Here is a 24633-nt window from a genome sequence, read left to right on the forward strand (position 1 = left end):
CTCCAGTCTCCTCTTCTGTGATGTAGGGAGAGACTCCCCCAACCCACGCCACCGCAGTTGCCGGTGGTGACGGGCTGGGGAGGAAGGGAGCTGGGAGAGCGGTGTCGTTCCTGGGGGCTGGTGAGAACGATGGGCCATCACCGTGGCCCTCACAAGGCACAGCTGGGCCAGCAGGAGGGGGCCACAGGGCCAGGGCGGGAGGAGCTCTGTGCACCCAAGACTGCAGAGGCCAACCTGTCCCCTGCCTCCCAGCCACGGCCCGGCCTGCTGGTCCTACAGGGTCTACAGAGAGGGGCCCTGCCAGGACCACTCCAGTGAGAAGCTGGAGGGCCGCGTGTCAGAGGAGCCGGGCGCGGGCAGGGCGGCCCTCTCAGAGGTGAACAGGCCACACGGCTGGGCCTGAACCCGAATCTGTAGCCTGGGCACCCTCTGTGTCCTGCCAGCACTCTGCCTACCGCGCAGAACCTCAGCCAAGTCAGAGATTCTCAGGGCCATTGCCAGCCCTCCGCCCACGGCTGCAGAGTTCACTGCAACCAAGAAGGGGCTCATCTGGAATAGCGAGAATGTGAAGTCAGCACCGAGGCCTCGGGTGACCCTGTGCCCACAGCAAGGGCTGGAGCAGAGTGGCTCCCTTGGAGGCTCAGGCTTCCCATGGGGTCCTGCTCAGGGCCCTCTGTTTCTTCACACAGAGGAGACTGAGAGCAAGGTGTCACCGGGAACCCAAGGCCACCTCATCTGGCCCCCACCACGGGCACCTGGACCTGTGACTTGGTCTGACCCACTGTCCCTGGTGAAGGAGAAGCCAGAAGGCGGGTCCAGCTCTGTGTCTGGGTGATGCTGTGATGCCCAGAAACGAAGCCACATTGCTCCCAGTCCCCTGAAGCCAATTCCCTAGTAGGGGTGGGGGAGGCGGTGCAGATGGAGGGCGGGAGGTCAGCCCTGCAATTGGAGATCACACACCCCAGCCCCGTGCAGCGACTGCGGCTGGACTTTCCTGCTATGTGCAGGGCTGAGTAAGGTCCACTTCAGGTCTTCAGTGCTGGACAGGGAGCTGGGCCCAGGGGGAGCTGAAAAGGAGGAGAGATGAAGAAACAGAAGAAGCAGAACAGGCAAAGTGGGCGGAGACGTCCCTTTGTCCTTCACCCAAACCGCAGCCTGGACCCGGTTCTCAGGCCTCCTGTGACCCATCCCAGGGCGGACAGGGCCCAGCCTGGATTTGGGGCAGGTGACAGTCAGGATCCCAGCACCTTGGCTGGGAAGAAGGACAAGCCTCCGTGAGGCCCCAGCCCACAGCTCCACAATCCCCTCTGTGCACTCAGGGGAGCTGGGCCCAGAAGCCAAGGGATGGATCAGCAGGGGTGGCCCCCCCAGCCTACCCCAGCCCTGGGGCAGGAGGGAAGGCCCTGAGGGGCTGTGTGCTGAGCAGCACCACTGCTTCCTATCCAGGAAGCCTGGAGGAGGAGCTCAACCAGCAGAAACCCTGCCGCTTCCTTCCTGTGAGGGCTGGAGAAGGTGGTAAGGAACGTGGGTGCTTCATGAAGGTCCCTAGTGGCAGGACTGCCCCGCCTCTCCACAGAGCCCTCAGCAGGGCCTGAGTGGTGAAAGCGGCCAAATGAGAGGAAGGCCCGGGATCCCTTTCTTCTCCATCGTTTTCACCCAGTCCTTAACAGGCACATCGACCCTAAGCATCCTCGTTCGAAGGGACAGAACTCCACAGACAGGGGCGTAAGGGAGAGAGGAGCAGGCGGCCCCCAGGCTGACTTGGTTTAGGACTCCTTCTAGGGAATCGTCCTAAGTAAAGCTGCCTGGCAATCTGCAGCTCCTGGGAGCATTTCACCACAGAGGGCTTCAACAGCAACCACGGGAGTCGGTTCCACCGTCCTGGACAGTCAGTCCAGGACAGGTCAGCCCAGGACAGGTGGGCCCAGATGCTCAGTCCTACTGTGGGACACACAAGGGCTTACCCATGCATGAGGCAGCCTGCCAGTCCCTGCTGCACCTGCCCAGGGAATGGGATGCAGAATTCCCACCACCTGCAAGCCCATTACTTCAGAGCCCCAGAGACTCCCTCAGAAAGCCTAGAGCAGGGCTGGGCTGAAACCCCGACTCAGGCAGCTGCTGTTGGCAGTCACAGCCGGCCCTCTAGCTAATGAGGACACAGGCCCAGTGTGCTGACCGACGTCACACGTCAACCACCTGCAGCACCAGGTGCTCTGATTAAATAATCCTGCCTTCTGTGTTGGAAGGTGTTTCCAGATGGGGGTCCTATTTGAATCCATGGGCTAGGTGAAGCCAGCGGTCCTCCCCAGTGTGGCTGGGCAGTCCGTGGGGGGGCTGGAGACAACTAGACAGGAGGAGTCACCCCTTTTTCCTGACTCACAGCTTGAGCCGGATCAGCCCATCTCCCCTTCTCCGGCCACGGGTTGGAATTTACGCCAGCGCCCGTGGCCCGCAGGCCTCTGGCCTTGGACTGAACTATACCTCAGCTCTCCTGGGTCTCCAGCTTGCAGTTGTCTGAGCCACCTGCTCATAATAAGCCTTCCCATATCTGTCTCCAGTCGGTTGTGTTTTACTGCAGAGCCCTAACTGACATGCCCCGCAAAGCCGGGCCCAAGGTCAGCCGAGAGCTCCGCACCAGGCCCAGCCTCTGTGATCTGGGTACTTCCAAGGCAGGCCTCCTCTGGATCACTTCCTCCTCCAGCCACCCAGGGAGGTCGGACAAGCATGACGGGAACGTACCCGTACTTTTCCGTGTCCCCCTCCCCCCACGGACACCTGCACCTTCCCGTGGGCTGCCCCTCCACCCCACACTGTCACCCGTGCCTTCCCAAGACCTGTCCCCAACCCCATCACCCGTGCCTTCCCATGGACTGTCCCCCACCCCATCACCTCCCCTTCCCATGGACTGTCCCCCCATCACCCCCGCCTTCCCATGGACTGTCCCCCCATCACCCCCGCCTTCCCATGGACTGTCCCCCCATCACCCCCGCCTTCCCATGGACTGTCCCCCCATCACCCCTGCCTTCTCATGGACTGTCCCCCCATCACCCCTGCCTTCCCATGGACTGTCCCCAACCCCATCACCCCCCTTCCCATGGGCTGTCCCCCCCCACCCCCGCCTTCCCATGGACTGTCCCCCCATCACCTGCACCTTCCTGGGGGCTGTCCCCTGGGCACCACCACCTGCCTGGGGCTGCACCCACTGTGAGACTCTGAGGGTCCTGGGGGTGGTGGATAACCTTGATGAAAATTTCCCTTGAACCTGATTTCACTTGCCCCTGCTCCCAGCTCAGGCTCCCTCCTGAAGACCCTTAGGACACTCTCCCATCCAGGAGTTGGATGGAGGAGTTGGATAGGATGCTCTGAGAAGCCTGGGACGTCCACCCAACCCTTCCCCGACGCCTGCTTTCGCCAGAATTGCCTGACCTGACTGTGGATCCAGGAAATGCAGCACAACAGTAACAAGGGAAGTAAATGAGCAGGGTTTCCAACAAGGGCCTGGGAGGGCGGGGCACCAGTGAGGCCCCGGGAGGACGGGGCTTCCAGTGAGGGCCTAGGAGGACGGGGCACCAGCGAGGCCCCGGGAGGACGGGGCTTCCAGCGAGGACCCGGGAGGACGGGGCACCAGCGAGGGCCCGGGAGGACGGGGCAGTGCTCTCAGAGCCAAGACATTCCCAGGAGGGCACCTCTGACCCCTGCTCCCACACCCCAACCGTTTCTACAAATGCCTTTGCAAGTTTTACGTCAAATGAGGGTACCACAGCCTCAAGGCTTTCAAATATTCAAACTCTCCCTTCCTTCACTTCTTAAGAACTGGATGACAAAACCATTTGGCCTTTTGAAGATGAAATGTAATATGTACATTCTGGAAGAAAATGTCGTTTAGTGATTCTTGATGGCTACAAGTTGTATTTGTATCATCCAGTTACTTTCTGAGCAGGTGTGTTCTGCACTGGGACACACAGAATTCTGTCCCAGCTTCTGCACAGGAAAGGTTTAAAGGAAACACTTGGGACGGACACTCTGTGCCGGAGCGTGGGACAAGCACAGCTCTCCCCAGTGGCCCAGGAGGCATCAGGAGCACTCAGGCAGGTGACAAACACTCAGAGCAAAGCAAGTGCCCACAGAGGGAGCCCAGGGAGCCAGGGGGCTCAGGCTCGTGCAGTGGGAGGCCTCAGCTCCTGAGTCAGGCTGTGCTGCGTGCTTGCCTAGATGTGGGTCTGTTCATCTGCAAGGAGCATGCGCCCCAGCCTTGCAAAGCAGGCAAGTCCACCCTGTGGGACAAAGCTGCCCCGTCAGGCTGTGGGCGGGAGGGAACCAGGACTGTGAGGGTCCCGGAGAGCCCTCAGGCATCCCAGAAGACAGCAGGCACCAGGCTGGGGGGTTAAGACAGAATGCCCAGGAAGAGAGAGGGTGTGAGGAAGAGTGTGAGAAGCAGATGATTGTGCCGTGCTGCTCTTGACACACGGGCAGGTGTATATTTAACGGAGTGTGAGGGAATGCATTCGAGGTGCTCACTGAGGGCAGAGAGAAGCAGCATATGAGAAGGGGTTCCAGCAAGTGAGTGCTGGGTGGGCGAGTGTCCTTCCAAAATCCACAACTTGTGGGGCAGAGGGGGTTAAAAATGCCCTTCAAAGTCCCAAATTCCCCTCAGCAAGAAAAAGCATCAGGAGTATAAATAAACACACTCATTTCACACAGACACGATATTTATAAAACGGGGGGCACCCGTAAGACCTATACTGCGTCAAGTTGTTGAATTTCCTATAGCAAGAATTTCTAGATTTTTCAAAAAGCATCGGAGAGCTTTAGAGATTTCACACTTCCTTACAGCGCAAAATGAACCACAAAAAAATGCATTTCCTCTGAGCCCGCGGAGACTGGGGAGGCTGCAGCTGGCAGTGCCCACGCGTTTCTCTGGTCAAGAGAATGCGCCTCTAACCACTTTCTGAGATCACAGAACCCGGGAGCCTCGGGGGGGCTCTGCGGTCACCAGAGTCGCACGCTCGTCCTGCAGAGGAAAACACACCCTAGCCTTGGAACCCCATGTTATCGTGGAAGATGCAACCAAAAATAGCTCTCTGGGGAAAGAAGAATACTTGCACACATTGCAAATCCATATTCTCTTCATGATGCGAAACATCTGGCATAAGCAAACTATTTGGGCATTCTTGTTACATTTCAACATATCAAAGAAAAGCACAGCAGGGACAAGCCAAGGGTTCAAGAAACATTTTGTAAAACAAAACCCAAAAAACTGTGCTGGGTGCTGTTTAACCATCAAATATTCAGTGAATCAGTGTGCAGTGCACAGGTGTACAGACGAGTGAGCAGGCAACACTGCAGGCCACTAACCCCATGCGGCCGCAGCTGGAGAGAGCCCTGGCCCACGCCCTCAGGCAGAATACAGTGCCGTGGTGCACGCCCAGGGAGCCTTCACGAGCAGCCCCGCCGGCCTCTCCTACCGCGGAAAAGGGCGCCAAACCTTCAGAGTCCTCTGCCATCTACCCACAGGTATGGATGCTGCCTCGCTTGCCAACTTTCACATCAACGAGGAGTGCCAGCTCAGCTGTCAGAGTCTCTGATTTGTTTATAAATAACGAATTTGTAAGTAAATTTATTAAGTTATGTAACTATGAATTTACAGCTAACACCTACATGGGACTGACCTGCCTGTGAATCACCATTGCCTTCACTGTCCTCACACATCACTACAGGCAGTCAGTGGCCATCAGTCCTGCAATATTTACCATCAACAGATGCAGACCGAACTGAGTACGTCTCAGGGCCTTTGGTGTCCAATGCCTGGGGCCTCCTGAAGGACATGGGCCTTCGTTCGCCCGCGTGGTCATCCACGTCTTCGGGATCTGCCACTGCCAACCCCTGTCCTGGGCATACAACAGAGAAGGAGGGGGACAGAGCCCAGCACCACACAAGTTAAGCACTAGGAGAGAACGAGCAGCAGAGGGGGCAGTGTCAGGTCAGAGGGGCAGAGGCTGTGATGTTAAAAATGAGGCCGGGGAAGACCTCCTGAGGGGTGAAGACAAGAGACCCAGAAGGAGGGCATGGCCTTCAAAAGCTACAGGTGTGCCGAGCCTCGGATGGTGCCCCCAGCAAGGCCCACGGAGCATCACTGCCTGGCCGTGCCATATTCAAGCCCCACCAGGCTGGCTTCTCCAGTCCCCACGGTCAGTGCTGCCCACTCCTCTGTGCCCTTGACCACACACTGCGGCTCAGACCCGTGTCTATGGGGCAGGGTGGTCGTGATGGGCGCTGAGGAAGGTGTTGGGATTATTCTTGTATTTCTCTTTGCAAAAGGCCCAGCTGCCCAACATGACAAGTGCTCCTAAAAGACGTGACTTGCCTCACAAACATACAAATACACACCATGCTGTCCCACATCTGGCTATGCTAAGGGCCCATTGCGTGCCCGTGACCTCAAATGCATACGATGCTGTCCCACATCCGGCTATGCTGAGGGCCCACTGCATGCCCACGACCTCCCGTTCTCCCCCACCTCCCTGGGCACTTGCTCTTCCCCCCAGCTCCTCCCGGGTGGGAGTGGCCGGGGCTCTGCTGCACCCCCCCAAAGGACTCACTTCAGAGCTCATATAAACACCCTGCAACTTCTCCATTTTGGTTTTCCTTGTTCCTCCTGTTTATGCTTTCAGACAGCATCAAACTTACAGAAAAGCTATAATAATAATATAAAGCACCCAGATACCCCTTGTCCATGGATGAGTTTCACCACTGTCCCAATAACATCCTTTTAGCCAAGGTGGTGCTGGACTGCGGCAGCAGCCATCGCCATGCTGCCTTAGTCCCTGCCACCTCTCCATCCTTTCCAGTATCTCCTTGGCTTTCATGGCCTGCCGGGTTTTTTGGAGATTACAGGTGAGTTATTTTGCAGACTGCCCTTCAGTTTGGGTCTGTCTGGTGTTTCCTTGTGATTTGACTGAAGTTATGCACCTCCAGCCGGAGTATCAGCAAAGCAATACCGTGCTCCACTCACGCATCCTGTTGGGTGGTGCACAATGCCGGCTTATTCCACTATTGGCAGGGTCAGATCAATCACTTAGGACAGTGAATGCTGGGCTTTTCTGCTTGATAATTAATAGATATTTTGTTCGAGACTACAAAAATTCTGTCTCACCCCATTTTCACCACCAATTTTAGCACTAATTGATATTTCTTGCCTGAAGTATGACTGTAGTGGTTACCAAATTTGATTTGCAATTCACCTCTTCTTTCTATAGTCATCTCTCTTCTTATAGTGATTAATTAGCCTGTTGTGAGGAAAAACTTACTTATTTATTCATTCATTTATATAAGTGTGACCCTATAAAATCGTATTTTATTCACTGGGGTATAGCCCATTACTATCATTATTCATTTTAATGCTTAAATTGTCCCAGACATGGCCAGTGGGAGCCCCTTCAAGATGGCTTCTGTGTCCTGTGACACATCTTCATCGCTGGTGACCACTGCCTTGCTTTCTGGCGTGAGGTAAGTATAAAGTACCTTGTACTTCGTCTGCTCCAGCTCTTGAAGAGCCCCCAAAAGCCCTAGTTCCTTTTAATGGCAAGAAGCATTTAGAAACCAACATCTGAATGTTAAGCGTGATTGCTGCTGCTGGGGTGTCACTGTTCCGAGGCCCTCTCAGGTGACAGTGTGTGTGGAGGGGGGCTGGGGGGGTGAGTGTATACACATTTTACATACATATTCATGTCTCTCTTTATATATTGAAAACCATGAGTTCACACCAATACCTCCAATTCCAATTCAACATCACAGGATTCAATAGAATGGAATTATTTTTTTCTTTACTATTTGGTAGAAATTGCTTTAAAGCTATCTGAGCCTAGACTTTCTCTGTGCAAAGATTTTAAACAACTAAATCAATTTCTTTAATGGTCCTCTGACATTCAGGTTTTCTATTTCTTCTTGAGTCAGTTTTAATAAGTTATATTTTCTAGGAATTTTTTCATTTATGTTTTCAAACTTCAAATTTATTGGCATTAATTTGTTCATAAGAGCTTCTCTTTATATTCCTAATATTGCTTATTCTTTTTTCCTTGATCAGTTTCCCAGATCTTTGTAAAGTTTATCACTTTAAAAGAACTCTATTGTATGTTTCTTTTCCATTTCATCAATATCTTCTATTATTTTCCTTATTTGACTCTTTTTATTTTACTGTTATTTATCAGAACTACTTAATTGAATGCTTAGCTCATTAATATTTAGCCTTTCTTCTTTTATACATAAACACTTAAGATTATTTATTTCTAAGTATTGCTTTGGCTACATCCCACACATTTTAAATATTTCTAAATTACATCATGTTTTCTTCTTTGACCTATGCGTTATTTACAAGTGTGTTTATTTATTTCCAAATATAAGGGTTTTCAAGTTATCTTGTTATTACAGATTTCTAGTTTGTTTGCACTGAGTTCCCACCTCATTATTCTTCAATATTTTATCTTTTGAAATTTACTGAGACTTGCTTTATTGGCCAATAAGGTTTCCATATATTTACCAGTTCCATGTGGGCTTTGAAAATACATGAATTCTGTAGTTTGGGGGTATACTGATTTATGTACGTCCACTAAATTAACCTTTTTTTTTTCCTTTGCATTGTTCAAATGTTCTATAACCTTTACTGGCTTTTATTTACTTCTTCTATAAAATCCTGAGTTACAGTATTTAAAATATTTTTCTTTGATGATGAATTTATATATTCTTATAGTTCTGTCAATATTTACTTCATAGATTTTGAAATTATGTTATGGAAAGCATAAAAATTCAAAATTATATTATCTGCTTGATGAAATGAATTGTTTAATCATTATGTATTGATTTTCTCTATCTCCAGTGGTGCTTTTTACCCCAAAATCAATTTTGTTACATTAATATAGATTCATCGTATTTTCTTCAGTTTATATTTCCCCAGTATACCCTTTCCTATCCTTTTACTTTCATCCTTTCTGTACCTGAGAGTGTGGATGTGTTTTCTGTAAACAGCATATAGTAATCCACTTTAATAATCTTTATCTTTTAATTGTTATGTTTATTCTATTTACATTTATTGTAGTTACTGATATATTTGGACTTTTGTTCCACCTCTTTTGTGTTTCTTTTCTCCTTTCCCTTCCTAGTCTTTTCCTTTTGACTGATTACATTTTCTCACTCTTTTTTATTTCCATTAGTTTGAAATTTCAACCCCATTTCTATGGTTGATTATCCTAAAAATTTTATTATAAATTAGATAACCATCCTCCAAAGTTAAAACAAGAATCTTAGAACTTTTTAACTCATCATCCTCTTCAAATTTGTATGATATTATGACTATATACTTATCTTTTTAAAATTCTTATATCACCATTATTATTTTACACAATGTGTTTGATTTGATTTGATTTACCCATATAGTCCCCACCTTCTTGTTCTTCATTCCCTCTTGCATCTCAAATCTTCCACCTGGAATTCTCTTCCTTCTGCATGAAGTATATCTTTAATAATGTCCTTTAATAAAGTTATCTCTGGGTTCTCAGCTTCACTTAGTTTTTGTCTCTGAGTAGTCCTTAATTTACTACCAGCCCATAAATGTATTTTTAAAGGCTTAAAATATTTTATCTTGAAGTTTTGGCTGTTATCAGTAGAAGGATGTCTCAGTTACATATTAAAAATGAAAGAGACTGTGTTAAGTAGTCAATATTCTCCCACTAGACTCTAAATACCAGGAAGCAAAGACCATAGCAGCTCTTTTTTTACTTGCATTAGAACAGGACGTTAATATGGAACTTTTCCAGTCTGAATTTTAGCTGAGGCCCCAGGACAAGAAGTGCCAATTGTTCCCAAGTGAAATTCTAGGTGACCTAGGTAGAGGAGGTGTTGAAGATGACAGAAGTTCAAGTTTGACAGGAGGGCTTCCTTGGGGGGGGGGGGGGCGTTGCACTCTCAGTCTGTCCCCACCCCACCTGCACCATGAGAGGGATGGACAACTTTCTCCTCACTTCATTCCAAGAGGGGTTTCACGAGGCCTGCAAACACCTACTGTGAGCCTCCTGAGGCTGGTGGGGGGCACTGAGACCCGGTGTCCCTCTTACACTCAAGAAATGCAAAGGGCAAAAGGAGACTCCTGGAGCTCCCAGTAGGCAACTGGGCTGCATGCAGAAATTCACGCTAACCCAGTAGATCAAAGGTGCACATTTCCTGTGGACCAGGTGGGGTCGTACTGCCTGAACACTGGCCTGGGATGTCTTAAATCCTGCCCAGAAGGGTTCCTGGAGATGTGAGGGCAGACCTTGGCAGAGGCTAGAGGTACCACGGCCACCTGGGGCTAAGGAAGTGAGTATAAGGGACCAGCTGGAGAGGATGCACCGCCTGAGTTGGCGAATTGTGGCAGAGACACCCCAGGGTACAGTGGTCACTCAGGAGACCATGAGAATGCCCCCGGAGCCCCCTGGATTCCCTGCCAGCCTTATGTGCCAGCTCTCTGCCATGCCAGCCATGCAGAACCTCTCCTGTCCTTACCTTTTATCCCTCTTGCTCCTCCCACCGGAGGGTTGGAAGCCATAGTTACCGGTGGGGGAGGACCCAGGGGGCAGCAGCCAGCCTGGCACCCAGCCTCCCACCTGCCACAGCACCAGGTGAGGTTGAGAAGAGGTTCACATGCGGAAGACAAGTAGAGTTTTAACTGTTTTGCTGGACCTATACTAATCAACAAGCCCAGCCTGCTTGGGGCCACATTAGTGGAAGACACTAAATTACCTAGAAGGGACCAGAAGAGTCCTGGGATTATTCCGGTTTCTTCCAGGCACAGAAGGAGAATCAGTCCACAAAGGAGGTTTGCTGGGCAGACATGAGAAAAATCAAAGTTGTTTTCTCTCAACCCTTGGCCAGCTTCCTTCAGGAATAAACTCAAGCACCAGGAATGAGTGAGTAAATGAGTGAATGAGCCCCTGCTCTTCTTGGCCAGATTCATCTTTTGGAAGCAGTTAAAAGAGGTAGGAAAAGTAAAATCAGCTCCTAAAATCATCAGAGTGATCTTGCCATACAACTACAACAGTGCTGGGGAAACCATTCCTGGGGGCCTCAGGGTCTGAGGCAGGAGTGGCCTCACAACATCAGGGCAGGACCAGCTCTCATCCTCTCCTGGCTCTCAAGTACAGAGAAATACCCTAAGTTATTTTAAACTTGTGAGTCTTTGCAGGAAATGCTCCCCAAGGGGAAGTCATCTTCCAGAAGGCACCAGTGACAGAGAGGAAGGGGGCGAGAGAAAGGGTTGGAGCACAGCCTGGAGAGCTGGAAGGCACACGACCCACATGTGCTCATGCCTGCCGCAGGATGAGAAAAATCACGTCTCAGACCTGTGGTCCTGCCATGAGGGCTTGCCTTAGCCTCTAGGGCTGCTGTGACAAAATGATTTAAACATCAGAAAGTTGTTTTCTTGCAGTTCTGGAAGCTAGAAGCCCATGATCAAGGTGCCACCACATTCAGTTTCTGGTGAGGGCTCTCTTCTGGGCTTGTGGACAGCCACCTTCTTGCTGCATCTTCACATGAACTTCCTGCTGTGCTTGTGGACAGCGTGAGCCCTCCGATGTCTCTCCTTATATGTGTGCTAATCCCATCAGATCAGAGCTCTGCCCTTATGACTGCATTTAACCTTAAACTTAACTTCCTTCGAGACCCCTTCTCCAAATACAACTAAACCAGGGGCTAAGGCTTCAACATATGAGTTTTAGGGGATACAAACATTCAGTTTATAACATTCAATCCTAGCCTCCAAAATTTATGTCCTCACATGCAAAATACATTAATTCCATCCCAACAGCCCCAAAAGTCTTAACCCATTCCAGCATCAACTCTAAAGTCTAAGCCAAAGTTTCATTTAACTACCGTCTAAATCAGAAATGGGTAAGACTCAAGGTACAATTTCTCCTAAAGCAGACCTGCTCTCCAGCTAAGAAGCTGCGAAGCCAGGCAAGCCATGGTCTTCTAAAATACAACAATGAACAGGCATGGGATGGAACTCCCCATTGCAAAAGGCAGGTCACAGAAGGAAGAGAGGGGAGACGGGTCCCAAGCAAGTCACACATCTAGCAAGACAAAGCCCCTGAGACCTGGAGGCCTGGGGACAATCCTCTTCGGCTCCATGCTCTGCCCAGAGGCCCAGCCTCTTTCCCAGCTCTCAGCGGCCCCACCCGCCAAAACCCAGGGGGAGACAGCCCTGCCCTGTGCCTGTGGTGGAAGAGGTACCCAATTACCGCTGAATCACCCCCAGGCACACTCTCCCCTTTCTGGAAAGATGAAGCATGCCAGGCGCTGGAGAGCGCTCCCTCCTGTTCTCCTTAGGCCAAGCCGACAGTGTCTCTGAGGGCCTGGTCCCATCCCTACTCCTGGCCTCTGCTGAGGAGGCTTCCTGGTTGGGCTCCTGGCTCACACCCAGTCTCCCCAACAAATGGTTCCACCGCATGCAAGTCTGTCCAGACACTTTCTCTTTTTTTTTTTTTTTTTTTTTTTTTTGAGACAGAGTCTCGCTCTGTCGCCCAGGCTGGAGTGCAGTGGCAAGATCTTGGCTCATTGCAACCTCTGCCCGCCGGATTCAAGCAATTCTCTGCCTCAACCTTCCAAGTAGCTGTGATTACAGGTGCCCGCCACCATGCCCGGCTAATTTTTATATTTTTAGTACAGACGGGGTTTCACCATCTTGGCCAGACTGGTCTTGAACTCCTGACCTTGTGATCCACCCTCCTCGGCCTCCCAAAGTGCTGGTATTACAGGTGTGAGCCACTGTGCCCGGCCCACTTTCTCATTTTTTGCAGTGTGGATAGGCTGATAATTTTCCAAATCTTCAAGCTCTGGTTCCTTTTCTTTTGGCAATTCCTTCAATGTATGTCTCTCCTCTGACGTTTCACTATAAGCAGTAAGGAGAAGCAAGGATTTCAACACTTTGCTTAGAAATCTCACCAGCAAAACATCCCATTTCATCACTCGCAAGTTCCACTTCCCACAAAATGCTAGAACTCAGTCCAGCCAAGTACGTGCCACTTTATAACGAGAACCACTTTCCTCGCATTCCACAGGCACGTTCCTCACCAGAATCGGCTTTAATGCTCACGTTTCTACCAGTATTCTGTTCGTGGGGTACGTGTGTTCTCTACGACCACAGCTCTCCCTACAATGCTCTTCTCTCTGAGCCCTCACCAACAACGCCTTTAACACCCATAGTTCTACCAACAACTGCTTCACGGCCATCGGGGCTCTTTCTAGCACCCACCTCAAAACTCCGCCAGCCTCCACCCATCAGCCAGCTGCAAGTCACTTCCACATTCTTAGGTATGTGGTATGTAACGCGGGGCACCCCACTTCTCTGCTTGGGTTGCTTATAATAAAACGCCACCGCCTGGGGGCCTAAACAACAGGAATTGGTTTTCCTACAGTTCTGGAGCTAAAAGCCTGTCATCAGGGTGCAGCTAGTTTGGCTCTGGTGAGGGCTGTTTCCGGCCTGCAGACAGCCGCCTTCCCCGTGTGCTCTCACAGCCCTTCTCGGGGGGCTGTTCAGCACAGAGGCGGACAGAGAGTTCTTTTGTGTCTCCTTTTTAAGGACACCGGTCCTATCAGTTCAGGGCCGCCCCCACTTATGACGTTGTTTAACCTTAATTTCTTCCTAAGAGGCCCCACCTACAAATACAGCCACACCGGGATTAGGGTTTCACTATATGAATAGGTGAAGGAATGAGATAAACATCCAGTCCATAAAACGATCATCAAGGAAAAGGTAAATCTTCAGCGAAAGCTGAAAATCAGCACGATTTGGCTTAATAACGTGTAACTTCAGGCCTAGGTTTACACACTCACTCATAATCTCAAGGACCATAGAACTTTTGACCTACTAGCAAGCGTGGGATTCCAGAGTTCAGGATCCCAGGACACCTCATGGCGCTGTGGGGCCTCTGTTCTGGCCCACCCAGGGTGGGGTGAAGCGGATGTGCCCGTTCAGCCCGGGGGGAGCTTCAGAGCCAGGACTGACCCCAGGAGGGGCTCCAGGATGGACACAGGTGTGTGTTCAGGCCCCACAGTGGAGCACGGCAGATGCAAAGGAACAAGAGGACTCTGATGCCGCTGCGGGTGATGAGTGGAGGGAGCAGGGAGCAGTGTCATCCTGAAAGGAAAATCCCCAGGCTTTCAGAGTGAGGCTGTGCCACTTTCTCTCCTCGCTGCTTTGTTTTTGGGACTGTTCTACTCCCCACTTCTCTACACAGCAACAAAAACACACACGCCTGTGCCCTGTCAGCGCTCCGGCCCCCACGCGTGGAGGTGGACACAGCCCCATGCCAGGCCTGGATGGACTCCGCGCCTGAGGGCCTCCACTCCCAGGCGCTCTTCCTCAGTCGCTGACTGCAGGGGTCCTGGGAAATGCAGGGACCCCCAGGGAGCTCTGGGAGGGTGGCCTGACCCACAGCTGGGCTTCAGCAACAGAGCCGGGGCTTCCACACCCTTCCTGGTCAGTGTTAGGGTCCCACGTCCCAGGCTGTGACCAGGGCTCAGCCTAGAAGGGGCCCAACTCCCCTCCCTGCCCCACAACAGGAGGGCAGAGAGCTCTGTCAAGGCGGCAGCCACTGTCTCCTCCGCACCACCTCCTTCCCTCTTATTTTGTGCCTGACTTCCCCTGGTGTGAATAGTAAAATCCCCCAGAGTGGAAAATCCCAACCTTAACAGTCACCCAGGAGAAGGGTAGAAGCTCAGAGTTTTATAACTTAAAGTGCCAATCCCCAAACAAAAATAAACCCACTGCATTCTAAAAAGCCACGAAGGTCAACATTAAACATCATAAGCAAATGCTCAGGCCATCATCACCCTTTGAGGTGAAAGCTCCTGGTTCATGTCCTTCCCAAAGGCAACTTTTTATGGCAGCCGTAATCTCTAAGTCAAGAGGCACAGTTTAAGATCCAACTTTTATAGCTTGACTTGTTTCTAATTATACAGTGGAAATGACTTCAGAAAAGTTTTTAGAATTTCCTCTACAATGTACAGCCTGAAGGGGATCACAAAAATCCCAATCCTTGGTAGAAAAGTCAGGAAGTTTATTTCCCTGTGAAAGCTGCAGCACTCTTGTAAGCCGGTGGCTCCCTGAGAGTCACTGCAGCTGTGGCAGAGGGGGGCACCTCCCGGCAGGGCAACAGGAAGCATGCAGGGTGCCCCTGCACAGGATGGCCATCAGTGCCATCGCCCGGCTCGGGGCGCAGGATGGGAAGCTCACTCACTGGCAGGTTAAGAAGAACCAGGTGTCCAAACTTGCTGGAAACATCAGAATCAAAGACTTTCTGAGGCCATCAACCCCTGGCCCGGCTGGGCACCGTGGGACCTGTGCGGAGAGGAAGCGACCTGGCCTCTTCTCCAACCTCCTAGCGAGAGGGTGAGGCTGTGCGGTGTCAGCGGCAGGAAGCTGATGCACCACGTCTTCAGCTCGGGACACAGCCTCCCCACCGGCTGCCCCAGCCCTTCCCGCGCTGCCCAGACACGGGGACTGCCCCCTGCCATTGGCGCCGCTGAGCCACACTGCCCCATCCATGAAAGGCGCGCCCCACAGGGCAAACCTGGGAGCCTGCCCTCGATTCCACGCTGGCGCCCATGCCCGGGTGCGTGCAGGGTGGTGCCTGCTCCACCACACCAGACCACACCAACCGCACCACATCTTAACCCTCCTGGAAAAGCTGCCATCCTGCACATGCGGCAAACCCGGGTCTCTCAGGTAAACTGAGTCCAACACCACCCAGCAGCCCCGAGCACCGGGAGGCCCAGGTTGGGAACGGAGATAAATATAAAATTAATAGTTTTTGACATAAAATTAGAAAACCTGGAATGTAAAACTAAAACTTGCTATGACCTCACCACTCAGATAAGCTCTGTTAACGTTTTGTGGGATTTGATTTCCATGGAGGCTGCGGCCAGCCAGGACCCAGGAAGACCCTCAGTGTGGGGCCAGCACCAGCAGGATGCGGGGTGATGCTGAGTGTCACTGTGGCTTTCCTTTCCGCATCCCATGGGCCGCGTCCTTCCCTGGGGGTGTCTGAGGATGTGCAGAGGCCTGCAGGGGCCCAGGCACTGACAGCCTCTCGCACGCCGAGACAGATGCCCCCACCTAGAGGAGGCCCCCACCCTGACTCAAACTCAGGAGTGTAGGTGCCCGGCACAACTGCCACACGCTGCTGGTCACAGGGTTTTTAATTCTAAAAGTGCTGCAATCAAACCACGTGCAGGCACGTCACCCAACACAGAAGATGGAAGCAGCTTCTCTCCCACCCTCCCGCAACGCCAAAGGCCCCGCAGTCTACACCTGCGAGTTCTCTGGGGAGATCCCAGCTCCCGGGGCAGCAACAACTGGAAATCTAAGGAAATGCCACGCTTCCAAGGACAGACGGGGCACAGGCCTGGGGAGGCCTCACCCGAGATGCAGGAGCCCTGGAAGCCCCTCCCCATGAGAGGGCAGCCCCAGCAGCTGTGTCTGGGCAGGGCCTGGCATGGGCAGGGGGAGGTGCCCGGCACCCCAGGGCAGCCTCCAGGTCCCACCTAGTCAGCTGCCTCGGCCTCCTGACCATGCCCAGCCCTGCTCATTCACGAAGCCGACCCCCCATTCCCTGGAGCTGGGGTCTGTGGGGAAGCACCAGTGAGGCCCAGCATGGGGAGGAACAGTCCCAGCCCCTCCCACAGGAGCTGTGCAGCTTCAGCAAACCGAGGACCCGAGGAGCAAACTGGCCCATCCCAGCAAACTGCGGCACCCTGAGAGTGTCGAGGACAGCTAGGGCCAGACCTGGCACCAGGGAAAATCCACAGCCCAGCCAGGGACCGGGTCTCCAGGTAAGTCCGGGGGTAGCGTGGGGGAAGAAGGGCGTGCATATGGTGCAACCCAGCAGACACATTTCACCTGGCCACACGGGCCCCAGGTGGACTCAGGGGAGACACAACCCGACTCAAGTGAACGGGTGGGCGCAGGTGAGAGCCCTACCTTGGAAGAAGCTCTTCACCCGGAGGTAACTGACACTGAGACGCAGGACAGAAAGCTTGTCCAGCTTGGAGATGATGTCAGGTGGGAACGGCAGCAGGCTGGCCAGGTGGTCCAACTCAGCGTTGAGGCGGTCCCGGTGCCGCTTGGAGGGGTTGGACTTCTCTGCCCCCACGGCGGGCCTCCTGTGGGGAGATGGTCTGGGTCAGGTGGGCTTCTCCACCAGAAGCCACAGGCCCCTTGGGGCAGAAACCATCCTCTGCAGTGACCTTACTAGGAGCATCTAAGCTGCTGCCAGGACAAAAGGCGGGAAGAGGACTAAAGCTCACCCATGCCTCAAGACGTAGACACTAAACACGGCGCACAGCAGCCAAGTACAGCTCGGTATCTGGAGGGGAAGAGGACTAAAGCTCACCCATGCCTCAGACGTAGACACTAAAAACCACGGTGCACGGCAGCCAAGCACAGCTCGGTGTCTGGAGGGGACGCGGAGAGAAGGAGCAAACCAGCCCGAGAACCGCTGCTCAGAGCACAGAGACAGGGCACGACACCCTGGCTGTGGGACGGGCACGTTTCTCCACCTCTCCACTACGGATCCCTAAGGAGGGAGGAGGACGCTTGGCCCCAGGCTGGCTCGGTGTCTAAACAAAACCTAACACATTCCAGAAAACATGAAAAGGTCCTCCTGGCATCAGCCGGGGCATGCAGCTGCCAGGCCTGCACTTCGAGGCGCCCAAGGCCACTCCAAGCTTCGGTTTCTCTTGTACATGTTGGGGCTGAGGGGAGAATATTCAGGGACCCCCAGGGCAAATGAGACCGGGTGCCTGCCCCTCTGGGGCCCCACAAAGGGGCAGTGAGGGCCATTACCCAATTCTCCTAATAAGCCATGGCAGCCTGCTCTACCCACAAAAAGGGACCACCCTGTGGGACTTCCACACCACGGAGCCCAGAGAGGGAGGGAGCTGACCCCACTCACCCAACCTACCTTAAAATGACAGGAGCTTGATGTGAGCCTCTCACCTCAGAGGGACCGTCCTCTATAGCTGACCCATTTAACCTCAGAGTGACCGTCCCCTACGGCTGACCCATTTAACCTCACAGTGACCGTCCCCTACGGCTGACCCATTTAACCTCAGAGTGACCGTCCCCTACGGCTGACCCATTTAACCTCACAGTGACCGTCCCCTACGGCTGACCCATTTAACCTCACAGTGACCGTCCCCTACGGCTGACCCATTTAACCTCACAGTGACCGTCCCCTACGGCTGACCCATTTAACCTCACAGTGACCGTCCCCTACGGCTGACCCATTTAACCTCACAGTGACCGTCCCCTACGGCTGACCCATTTAACCTCACAGTGACCGTCCCCTACGGCTGACCCATTTAACCTCACAGTGACCGTCCCCTACGGCTGACCCATTTAACCTCACAGTGACCGTCCCCTACGGCTGACCCATTTAACCTCACAGTGACCGTCCCCTACGGCTGACCCATTTAACCTCACAGTGACCGTCCCCTACGGCTGACCCATTTAACCTCACAGTGACCGTCCCCTACGGCTGACCCATTTAACCTCACAGTGACCGTCCCCTACGGCTGACCCATTTAACCTCACAGTGACCGTCCCCTATGGCTGACCCATTTAACCATCACTGCACAGAAGCCACTTCAACTGACATCTCGTTCTAGACATCATGCCCACATGCAATCATCTGAAAGAAAGCATGGCACAGTGTGGAGTCTGAGACTGAGCAGGGGCCAGGTACCAGCAGGACCACAGGAATGTGGCCACCTGACTTTCCACACTAACCCTTCCTGGGACCTTGGCACATACAGGAGTGAGCCTGCTGTTTCCAGGGGTTTGGGTCTCTTTTGTGGAGGAGTTCCTTATTTTTCCAAGGCGTTTGCACTTATGAGTGAGCTGCCACATGCAAGTTGTAGGTCTGAAACAATCTGGTCTGTCAGGAACTCCACGGCACAAACTCCATTTCTCACTGTCTAACGACCAAGGCCGTAAACCAGTCACAGAGCAGCCTGACAGCGCCAAACCCAGAGCTATTGTTTTCAGTTGAGATATAATCCACATAACATGAAAGTAACTGTTTAAAAGTGAACAGTTCAATGTCACTTAGGGCAGCCACTAAGCCGTGCAAACCTCACCTCTATTTAGTTCCAGCCCTGAAAGAACCCTTTACCCATCAGCAGTCTCTCTAATTCCCCTTCTGTTAGTCCTGGAAGCCCCCAGTCAGCTCTCAGCGTGGACCTTCCTACTAAAGGCATGTGGTAGAAATCGAATCAAGACATGGCCTTCTGTGGCCAGCTTCTTTCTCACAGCCTAATGTTTTCAAGGTTCATCCACATTGCTGCAGCTGTCTGTGCTTCCTTCCTCTTCAGGGCTGAGTAATATTCCCGTGTATGGATAGGCCACGTTGCTTTATCCGTCTACCCGCTAATGGACGTTTGCGTCGTCTCCTCTGTTTGGCTGCTGTGAATATCGGTGCAGTGAACACTCATCTAGAAGATTCTGTTTGAATATATATATTCAATTCTCTTGAGCATATACTGAGCAGTAGAGTTGCTGGGTCATATGTTAATTCTGTTCATTTTCTGGGGAACCACCAAACTGCTTTCCATGGTGGCTGCACTATTTTACTTTCCACCAGCAATGTAGCGGGCCTCCAGTTTCTCCACATCCTCACCTACACTTGTTATATTCTGTTTTTTTGATTACAGCCATTCTGGTGGGTGTGGATTTGCATTTCTCTAATGACTTACGATGTTGAGCATCTTTTCAAATGCCTGTTGTCCTTTTTTTTTTTTTTTTTTTTTTTTTTTTTGAGACAGAGTCTCGCTTAGTCGCCCAGGCTGGAGTGCAATGGCGCAATCTCGGCTCACTGCAAGCTCCGCCTCCCGGGTTCACGCCATTCTCCTGCCTCAGCCTCCCGAGTAGCTGGGACTACAGGCGCCCGCCGCCTCGCCCGGCTAATTTTTTGCATTTTTAGTAGAGACGGGGTTTCACCGTGTTAGCCAGGATGGTCTCGATCTCCTGACCTCGTGATCCGCCCGCCTCGGCCTCCCAAAGTGCTGGGATTACAGGCGTGAGCCACCGCGCCCGGCCCTGTTGTCCATTTTTATATCTTCTTTGGAGAAATGGCTATTCAAGTCTTTTGCCCAGTTTTAAATTGGGTTGTTTATCTTTTTGTTTTTGAGTTGTAAGGATTCTTTAAATACTCTGGATACCAGGCTCTTACTGAGTATATGATTTGTATTTATTGTCTCCCATTCTGTGTTTTCCCTCTCCTCTTTCTGGTTTGCTTTCTTTTTTTTTTTAATGTCACACCCACCAAAAATTACTCAAGCTGCCAGCCAAGATGTAAATAGGCAGAAGAATTGGGGATGACCTGGACCTGCAATTGTGTGCAGTGGCATCCCCTGGCTGGAGGGGCCCACCTGTCAGTGAAGGACAACCAAGGCCTCCCCAGAAAACAAGGGGAGGCCTTAGTAGGCAGATAGCGGCTGGGGGAGGCCACAAAATGGGGGCACCAGAGAGATGGGGAGATGGCCAGTGGCAGTGGGGAGAGGACAGCCAGGAGGACGCAGGGCACAACAGGATACGAGAAGCCTCGAAGCGCTGAGGGCATGCAGGAGAAGCTCCAGTTCACTCCAGAGCAGAGGAGACTTGCAGGAGGATCCACCAAGGCCCGCCGGCACAGAAACAGGTGTCGGAGGAGCCCCAAGCCAGCTCAGGCGGAAAGAGAGGCCCCGAAATATGCAATGCCTGTGAACAAACCTAACAAAAGACACTCAAACCACAGCTGAGAAAAATTTAAAGATCTAAATGCGCAGAAAGATATAACATGTTCTTTGATTGGATGATTCAATATTGTTAAGATGGCAGTTCTTCCCAAACTGATCTATACGTTCAGTGTAATCACATTAAAATCCCAACAGGAGTTTCTACAGAAATTGACAAGCTGATCCTACAATTGACATGGAAATGCAAAGGACCCATAATAGCCAATTAAAGAGAAGGGCACAGCTGGGTACTACCCTACTGAGTTTAAGCCCTCTCTAAAGCCACAGTATTAAAGATGATGTGCTTATTAGAGAAAACATAGAAATAGAAATGAATAGAAAAGAATGGTGTGAGTCTAGAAATAGACTTCTTTGGGTCTTCTTTGGGTCTTCACTGGACAATTTACTTCACAAAGATACCAAGGCAATTCAATAGGGAAAGGAAAATCTCTTCAATAAATGGTGCTGGATCAACGGTATATCCAAGAAAACAAATGGACACCAGCTCTACCTTCATGTCATACCCAAAAATTAACTCAGAAAAGGAGTCTAGACTTCACAGTGGTTTAAACTACTGTAAAATTTTACAAGAAAATGTGAAAAAATCCTTCAGACTTTGGGGGTAGTCACAGGACTCTTAGAACACAAAATGACAAAAAGCTCACAAGTTGGTCTTCCTCAAAAGGTTTCCAAATGTCTTTTGAAAGTCAATATTAAGAAAATTGAAAAGATAAGCCTTAGATTGGAATATTCACAACAAGGGTTTATATCCAGAATATGTGAAGAACTCTTACAACTCAATAATAAGAAAACAAAGAAGCCAATAAGAACACGGGCAATTATTTAAGCAGACACCACCAGACAAGATACATGGATGGCGAAGAAGTACATAAAGATACCCTCAACACCATTAGTCACTAGGGAAATGCACATTAAAACCCTGATGAGATACCACCAACCCATGAGGACGGTCAAAACCAAGAAGGCTGAGCACACCACGCACTGGTGGGGGTGCAGAGAAACTGGGATTCTCACACACAGTTTCTGGGAATGGGAAATGACACCACTGCTTTGGAAACAGTTAAACATGCACCTGCTGTGTCACGCAGCAACTGCACTCCTAGGTATTTATCCAAGAGAAATAAAAACATACAGACTTGTACAAAAATGTTCATGGTAGCTTTATTTGTAATAGTCCAAAACGGAGAACCTGAACTTCCATCCGCAGGTAAATAAACAGATTTGGTCTATCCATATAACAGAACACTTCGCAGCAATAAAAAAGAACAAATGGCTGGTGCTAGAAACATGGATGAATCTCAGAACCTTTATGCCAAGTGCACGCAGACAGACAAAAAGCTGTGTGATTTCATTTGCACAAAATGCTAGGACAAGCAAACCATCTACAGCGACCGGAAACAGATCAGAGGTTGCCTGGGGAAGAGCTATGGGGAGGAATTACGAGGGGCCACAAAGAAGCTCCTGGAGAGATGGAAACCCTTCCTCTCGATTTTGGTGATGACTTCACGGATGTACACAGATGTCAAAACGGACCCAACTGCACACCTTAAACGTGCAGGTCAGCTGAAATACGTGTACTTCAATTATACCCAATAAACATCAAAACACAGAAAAAAAAAAAGGAATCCCTGTGGCTTCCACAGTGTCGTGAGCTGAAGGCACTGTCCCTGCTGAGGACTCTGGGGAATCCCAAAAGACAAGGAGCATCAAACAGGCTTCTGGTGGCACAGGGCATTCACTCCTGGGAGAGCGCTGTGAATCCAGGATCACCCACGTCACCCACAGGATACCAAGGCTGGGGGGGAGTCAAGGGCAACGCCAAGGGGAGGGCCGTCTCAGCCGGCTGCTCAGCTTCCCCACATCAGCTGCCCCCTTCACTCAGTGCCTGTGGGGGCCTCTCAGGGGCAGGTTCTAGACCAACTCCACCTCCGATGGCATGCTCCACGGCCTTCACCAGCCACCCCTTCCAAACAAAATTTGGGGCACACACAGACCTATCCCCCACCACCGCAGAGGAGCCAGTCAGACCAGAGCGCTGGACACGGCCCTCAGATGCATCAGGGGCCACAACCGGGATGGCCAGAGTGGAGGGGGCCCCCACCCCAGCAGGGGGTGCAGGATGGGCGCCCAGACTCAACATCAAAACAGTGTTTTGGCCTCCAGTTTCCCAGAACAGGTCCCTAGAGGGGTTCCTAGGACCCTTGCACATGCCCAGCAGCCCCTCCATGGAGAAAGACACAGCAGCCTTCAGAGATGCCCATGCTTGGACATACCAGCCTCCATCACCTTACCTAGTGTGTGCGTGTAGTGGGTGTGTGTGTCTGAGTTGGAAAACATTTCATGACTGTTCAAGTCATTCATTGTCTTTCATTGCCCCTCAAATTACAACTGGTTTTCTTTTTTCCCTCTTTTTTCCTCTTTCTTCCCCAAGTGCTGAAAAGTTTTAAACATAAATACATGTATTTTAAGGAATGTATTCAAAGAACTAATGGGAATATTCTCCTATAAACTTGAAGTAGAGGAGATCTTCCTAATCGTGATATAAAATTAGCCACAAAAGTAAAGATTGAGGCCAGGCGCGGTGGCTCACACTTGTAATCCCAGCACTTTGGGAGGCCGAGGCAGGCGGATCACGAGGTCAGGAGATCGAGTCCATCCTGGCTAACGGTGAAACCCCATCTCTACTAAAAATACAAAAAATTAGCCAGGCGTGGTGGCTGGCGCCTATAGTCACAGCTACTTGGGAGGCTGAGGTAGGAGAATGGCATGAACCCGGGAGGCGGAGTTCGCAGTGAGCCGAGATGGCACCACTGCACTCCAGCCTGGGCGACAGAGCAAGACTCTGTCTCAAAAAAAAAAAACCAAAAAAGTAAAGATTGACAAATTCAACTTCATACAAATTCATTTTTTTTCTGCATGGCAAAGAACACTATATGTAAAATCAAAACTGGGGTAAAATATTTGAAACCCATTCAAAAATTAATTTCCTTAGTTTGCAAGCTCTTACAAATCAAGAGGCACAAAACATAAACAATCTACTAGAAAAATGAGCAAAAGATGTAAACACGGTTCACAGAAAAGGAGATGCAAGTCACTCTTAAACCTCACTTACGATACAAGAATGCAAATTAAAATCACCAGTATCTGAAATACACTAAGTGCTGGGGCATGGGGAGGAGGCACTGATGAGGAACTCTAACCCTAACCTCTTATGCTGGGAGGTTTGGGAACAACTATTGAAATTACAAATGCCCGTGTTTTAGCTGAGCAATTCCACATCTAGGTTTTCATCCTCCCAGTATGTGAGTGTGGGGGATTTGATTTTACCTCCTGCAAGCTAACAACTCGTTTCTGTTTCGTGGATCCTGGAAGAAGACATGAGACCCCAGAGGCAGAGACAAAGGGCTTACAACTCACGGCACAGCAAGCCACGTGAGTTCCATGTGTTCATCATTCACCCAGGTCCCCAAGTCCCGCGGGACTTGGAAGCATCCTGGCTGACGCTGCATGTGCAGTGGGTTCTTGTAGCAACCAAGGAAGACTGAACTTTTTACAGGGTGAGGCCGAGGTCTGCAGGTGAAGGGCGGCCATCCCTGGGGGCCAAGGAGGATGAAGCGGGGTGTACATAGGGAGCCAGAAGGGGTGAGACGCTTCCATAGCTGTGTCCCTCAGGGGTGGGCGATGGGATGTGCTCCTGAGCCTGTGCACTTGAGAGATTTGGGTAGCAGATGTATTTGTCACATTAAATAAGGAGAGGAAATAGCTTTGCCACACAGCTACAAATACAGTCCCCATGGTAGGGCAGTCTAG

General features: G+C 51.2%; 1 protein-coding gene across 1 annotated transcript in view; it reads right to left on the reverse strand.

Moving 5' to 3' along the window:
• LOC105463268 (aryl hydrocarbon receptor repressor) overlaps positions 1-24633 on the reverse strand; it is an 89425-nt gene that overhangs the window by 63028 nt on the left and 1764 nt on the right. Inside the window, exon 2 of the mRNA XM_071099168.1 lies at positions 17009-17190. Within this exon, the coding sequence (XP_070955269.1) occupies positions 17009-17190 (182 nt within the window). The remainder of the gene's footprint in view (positions 1-17008; positions 17191-24633) is intronic.

This window comes from Macaca nemestrina, chromosome 6, assembly GCF_043159975.1.
Source record: "Macaca nemestrina isolate mMacNem1 chromosome 6, mMacNem.hap1, whole genome shotgun sequence".
Taxonomy (NCBI): domain Eukaryota; kingdom Metazoa; phylum Chordata; class Mammalia; order Primates; family Cercopithecidae; genus Macaca; species Macaca nemestrina.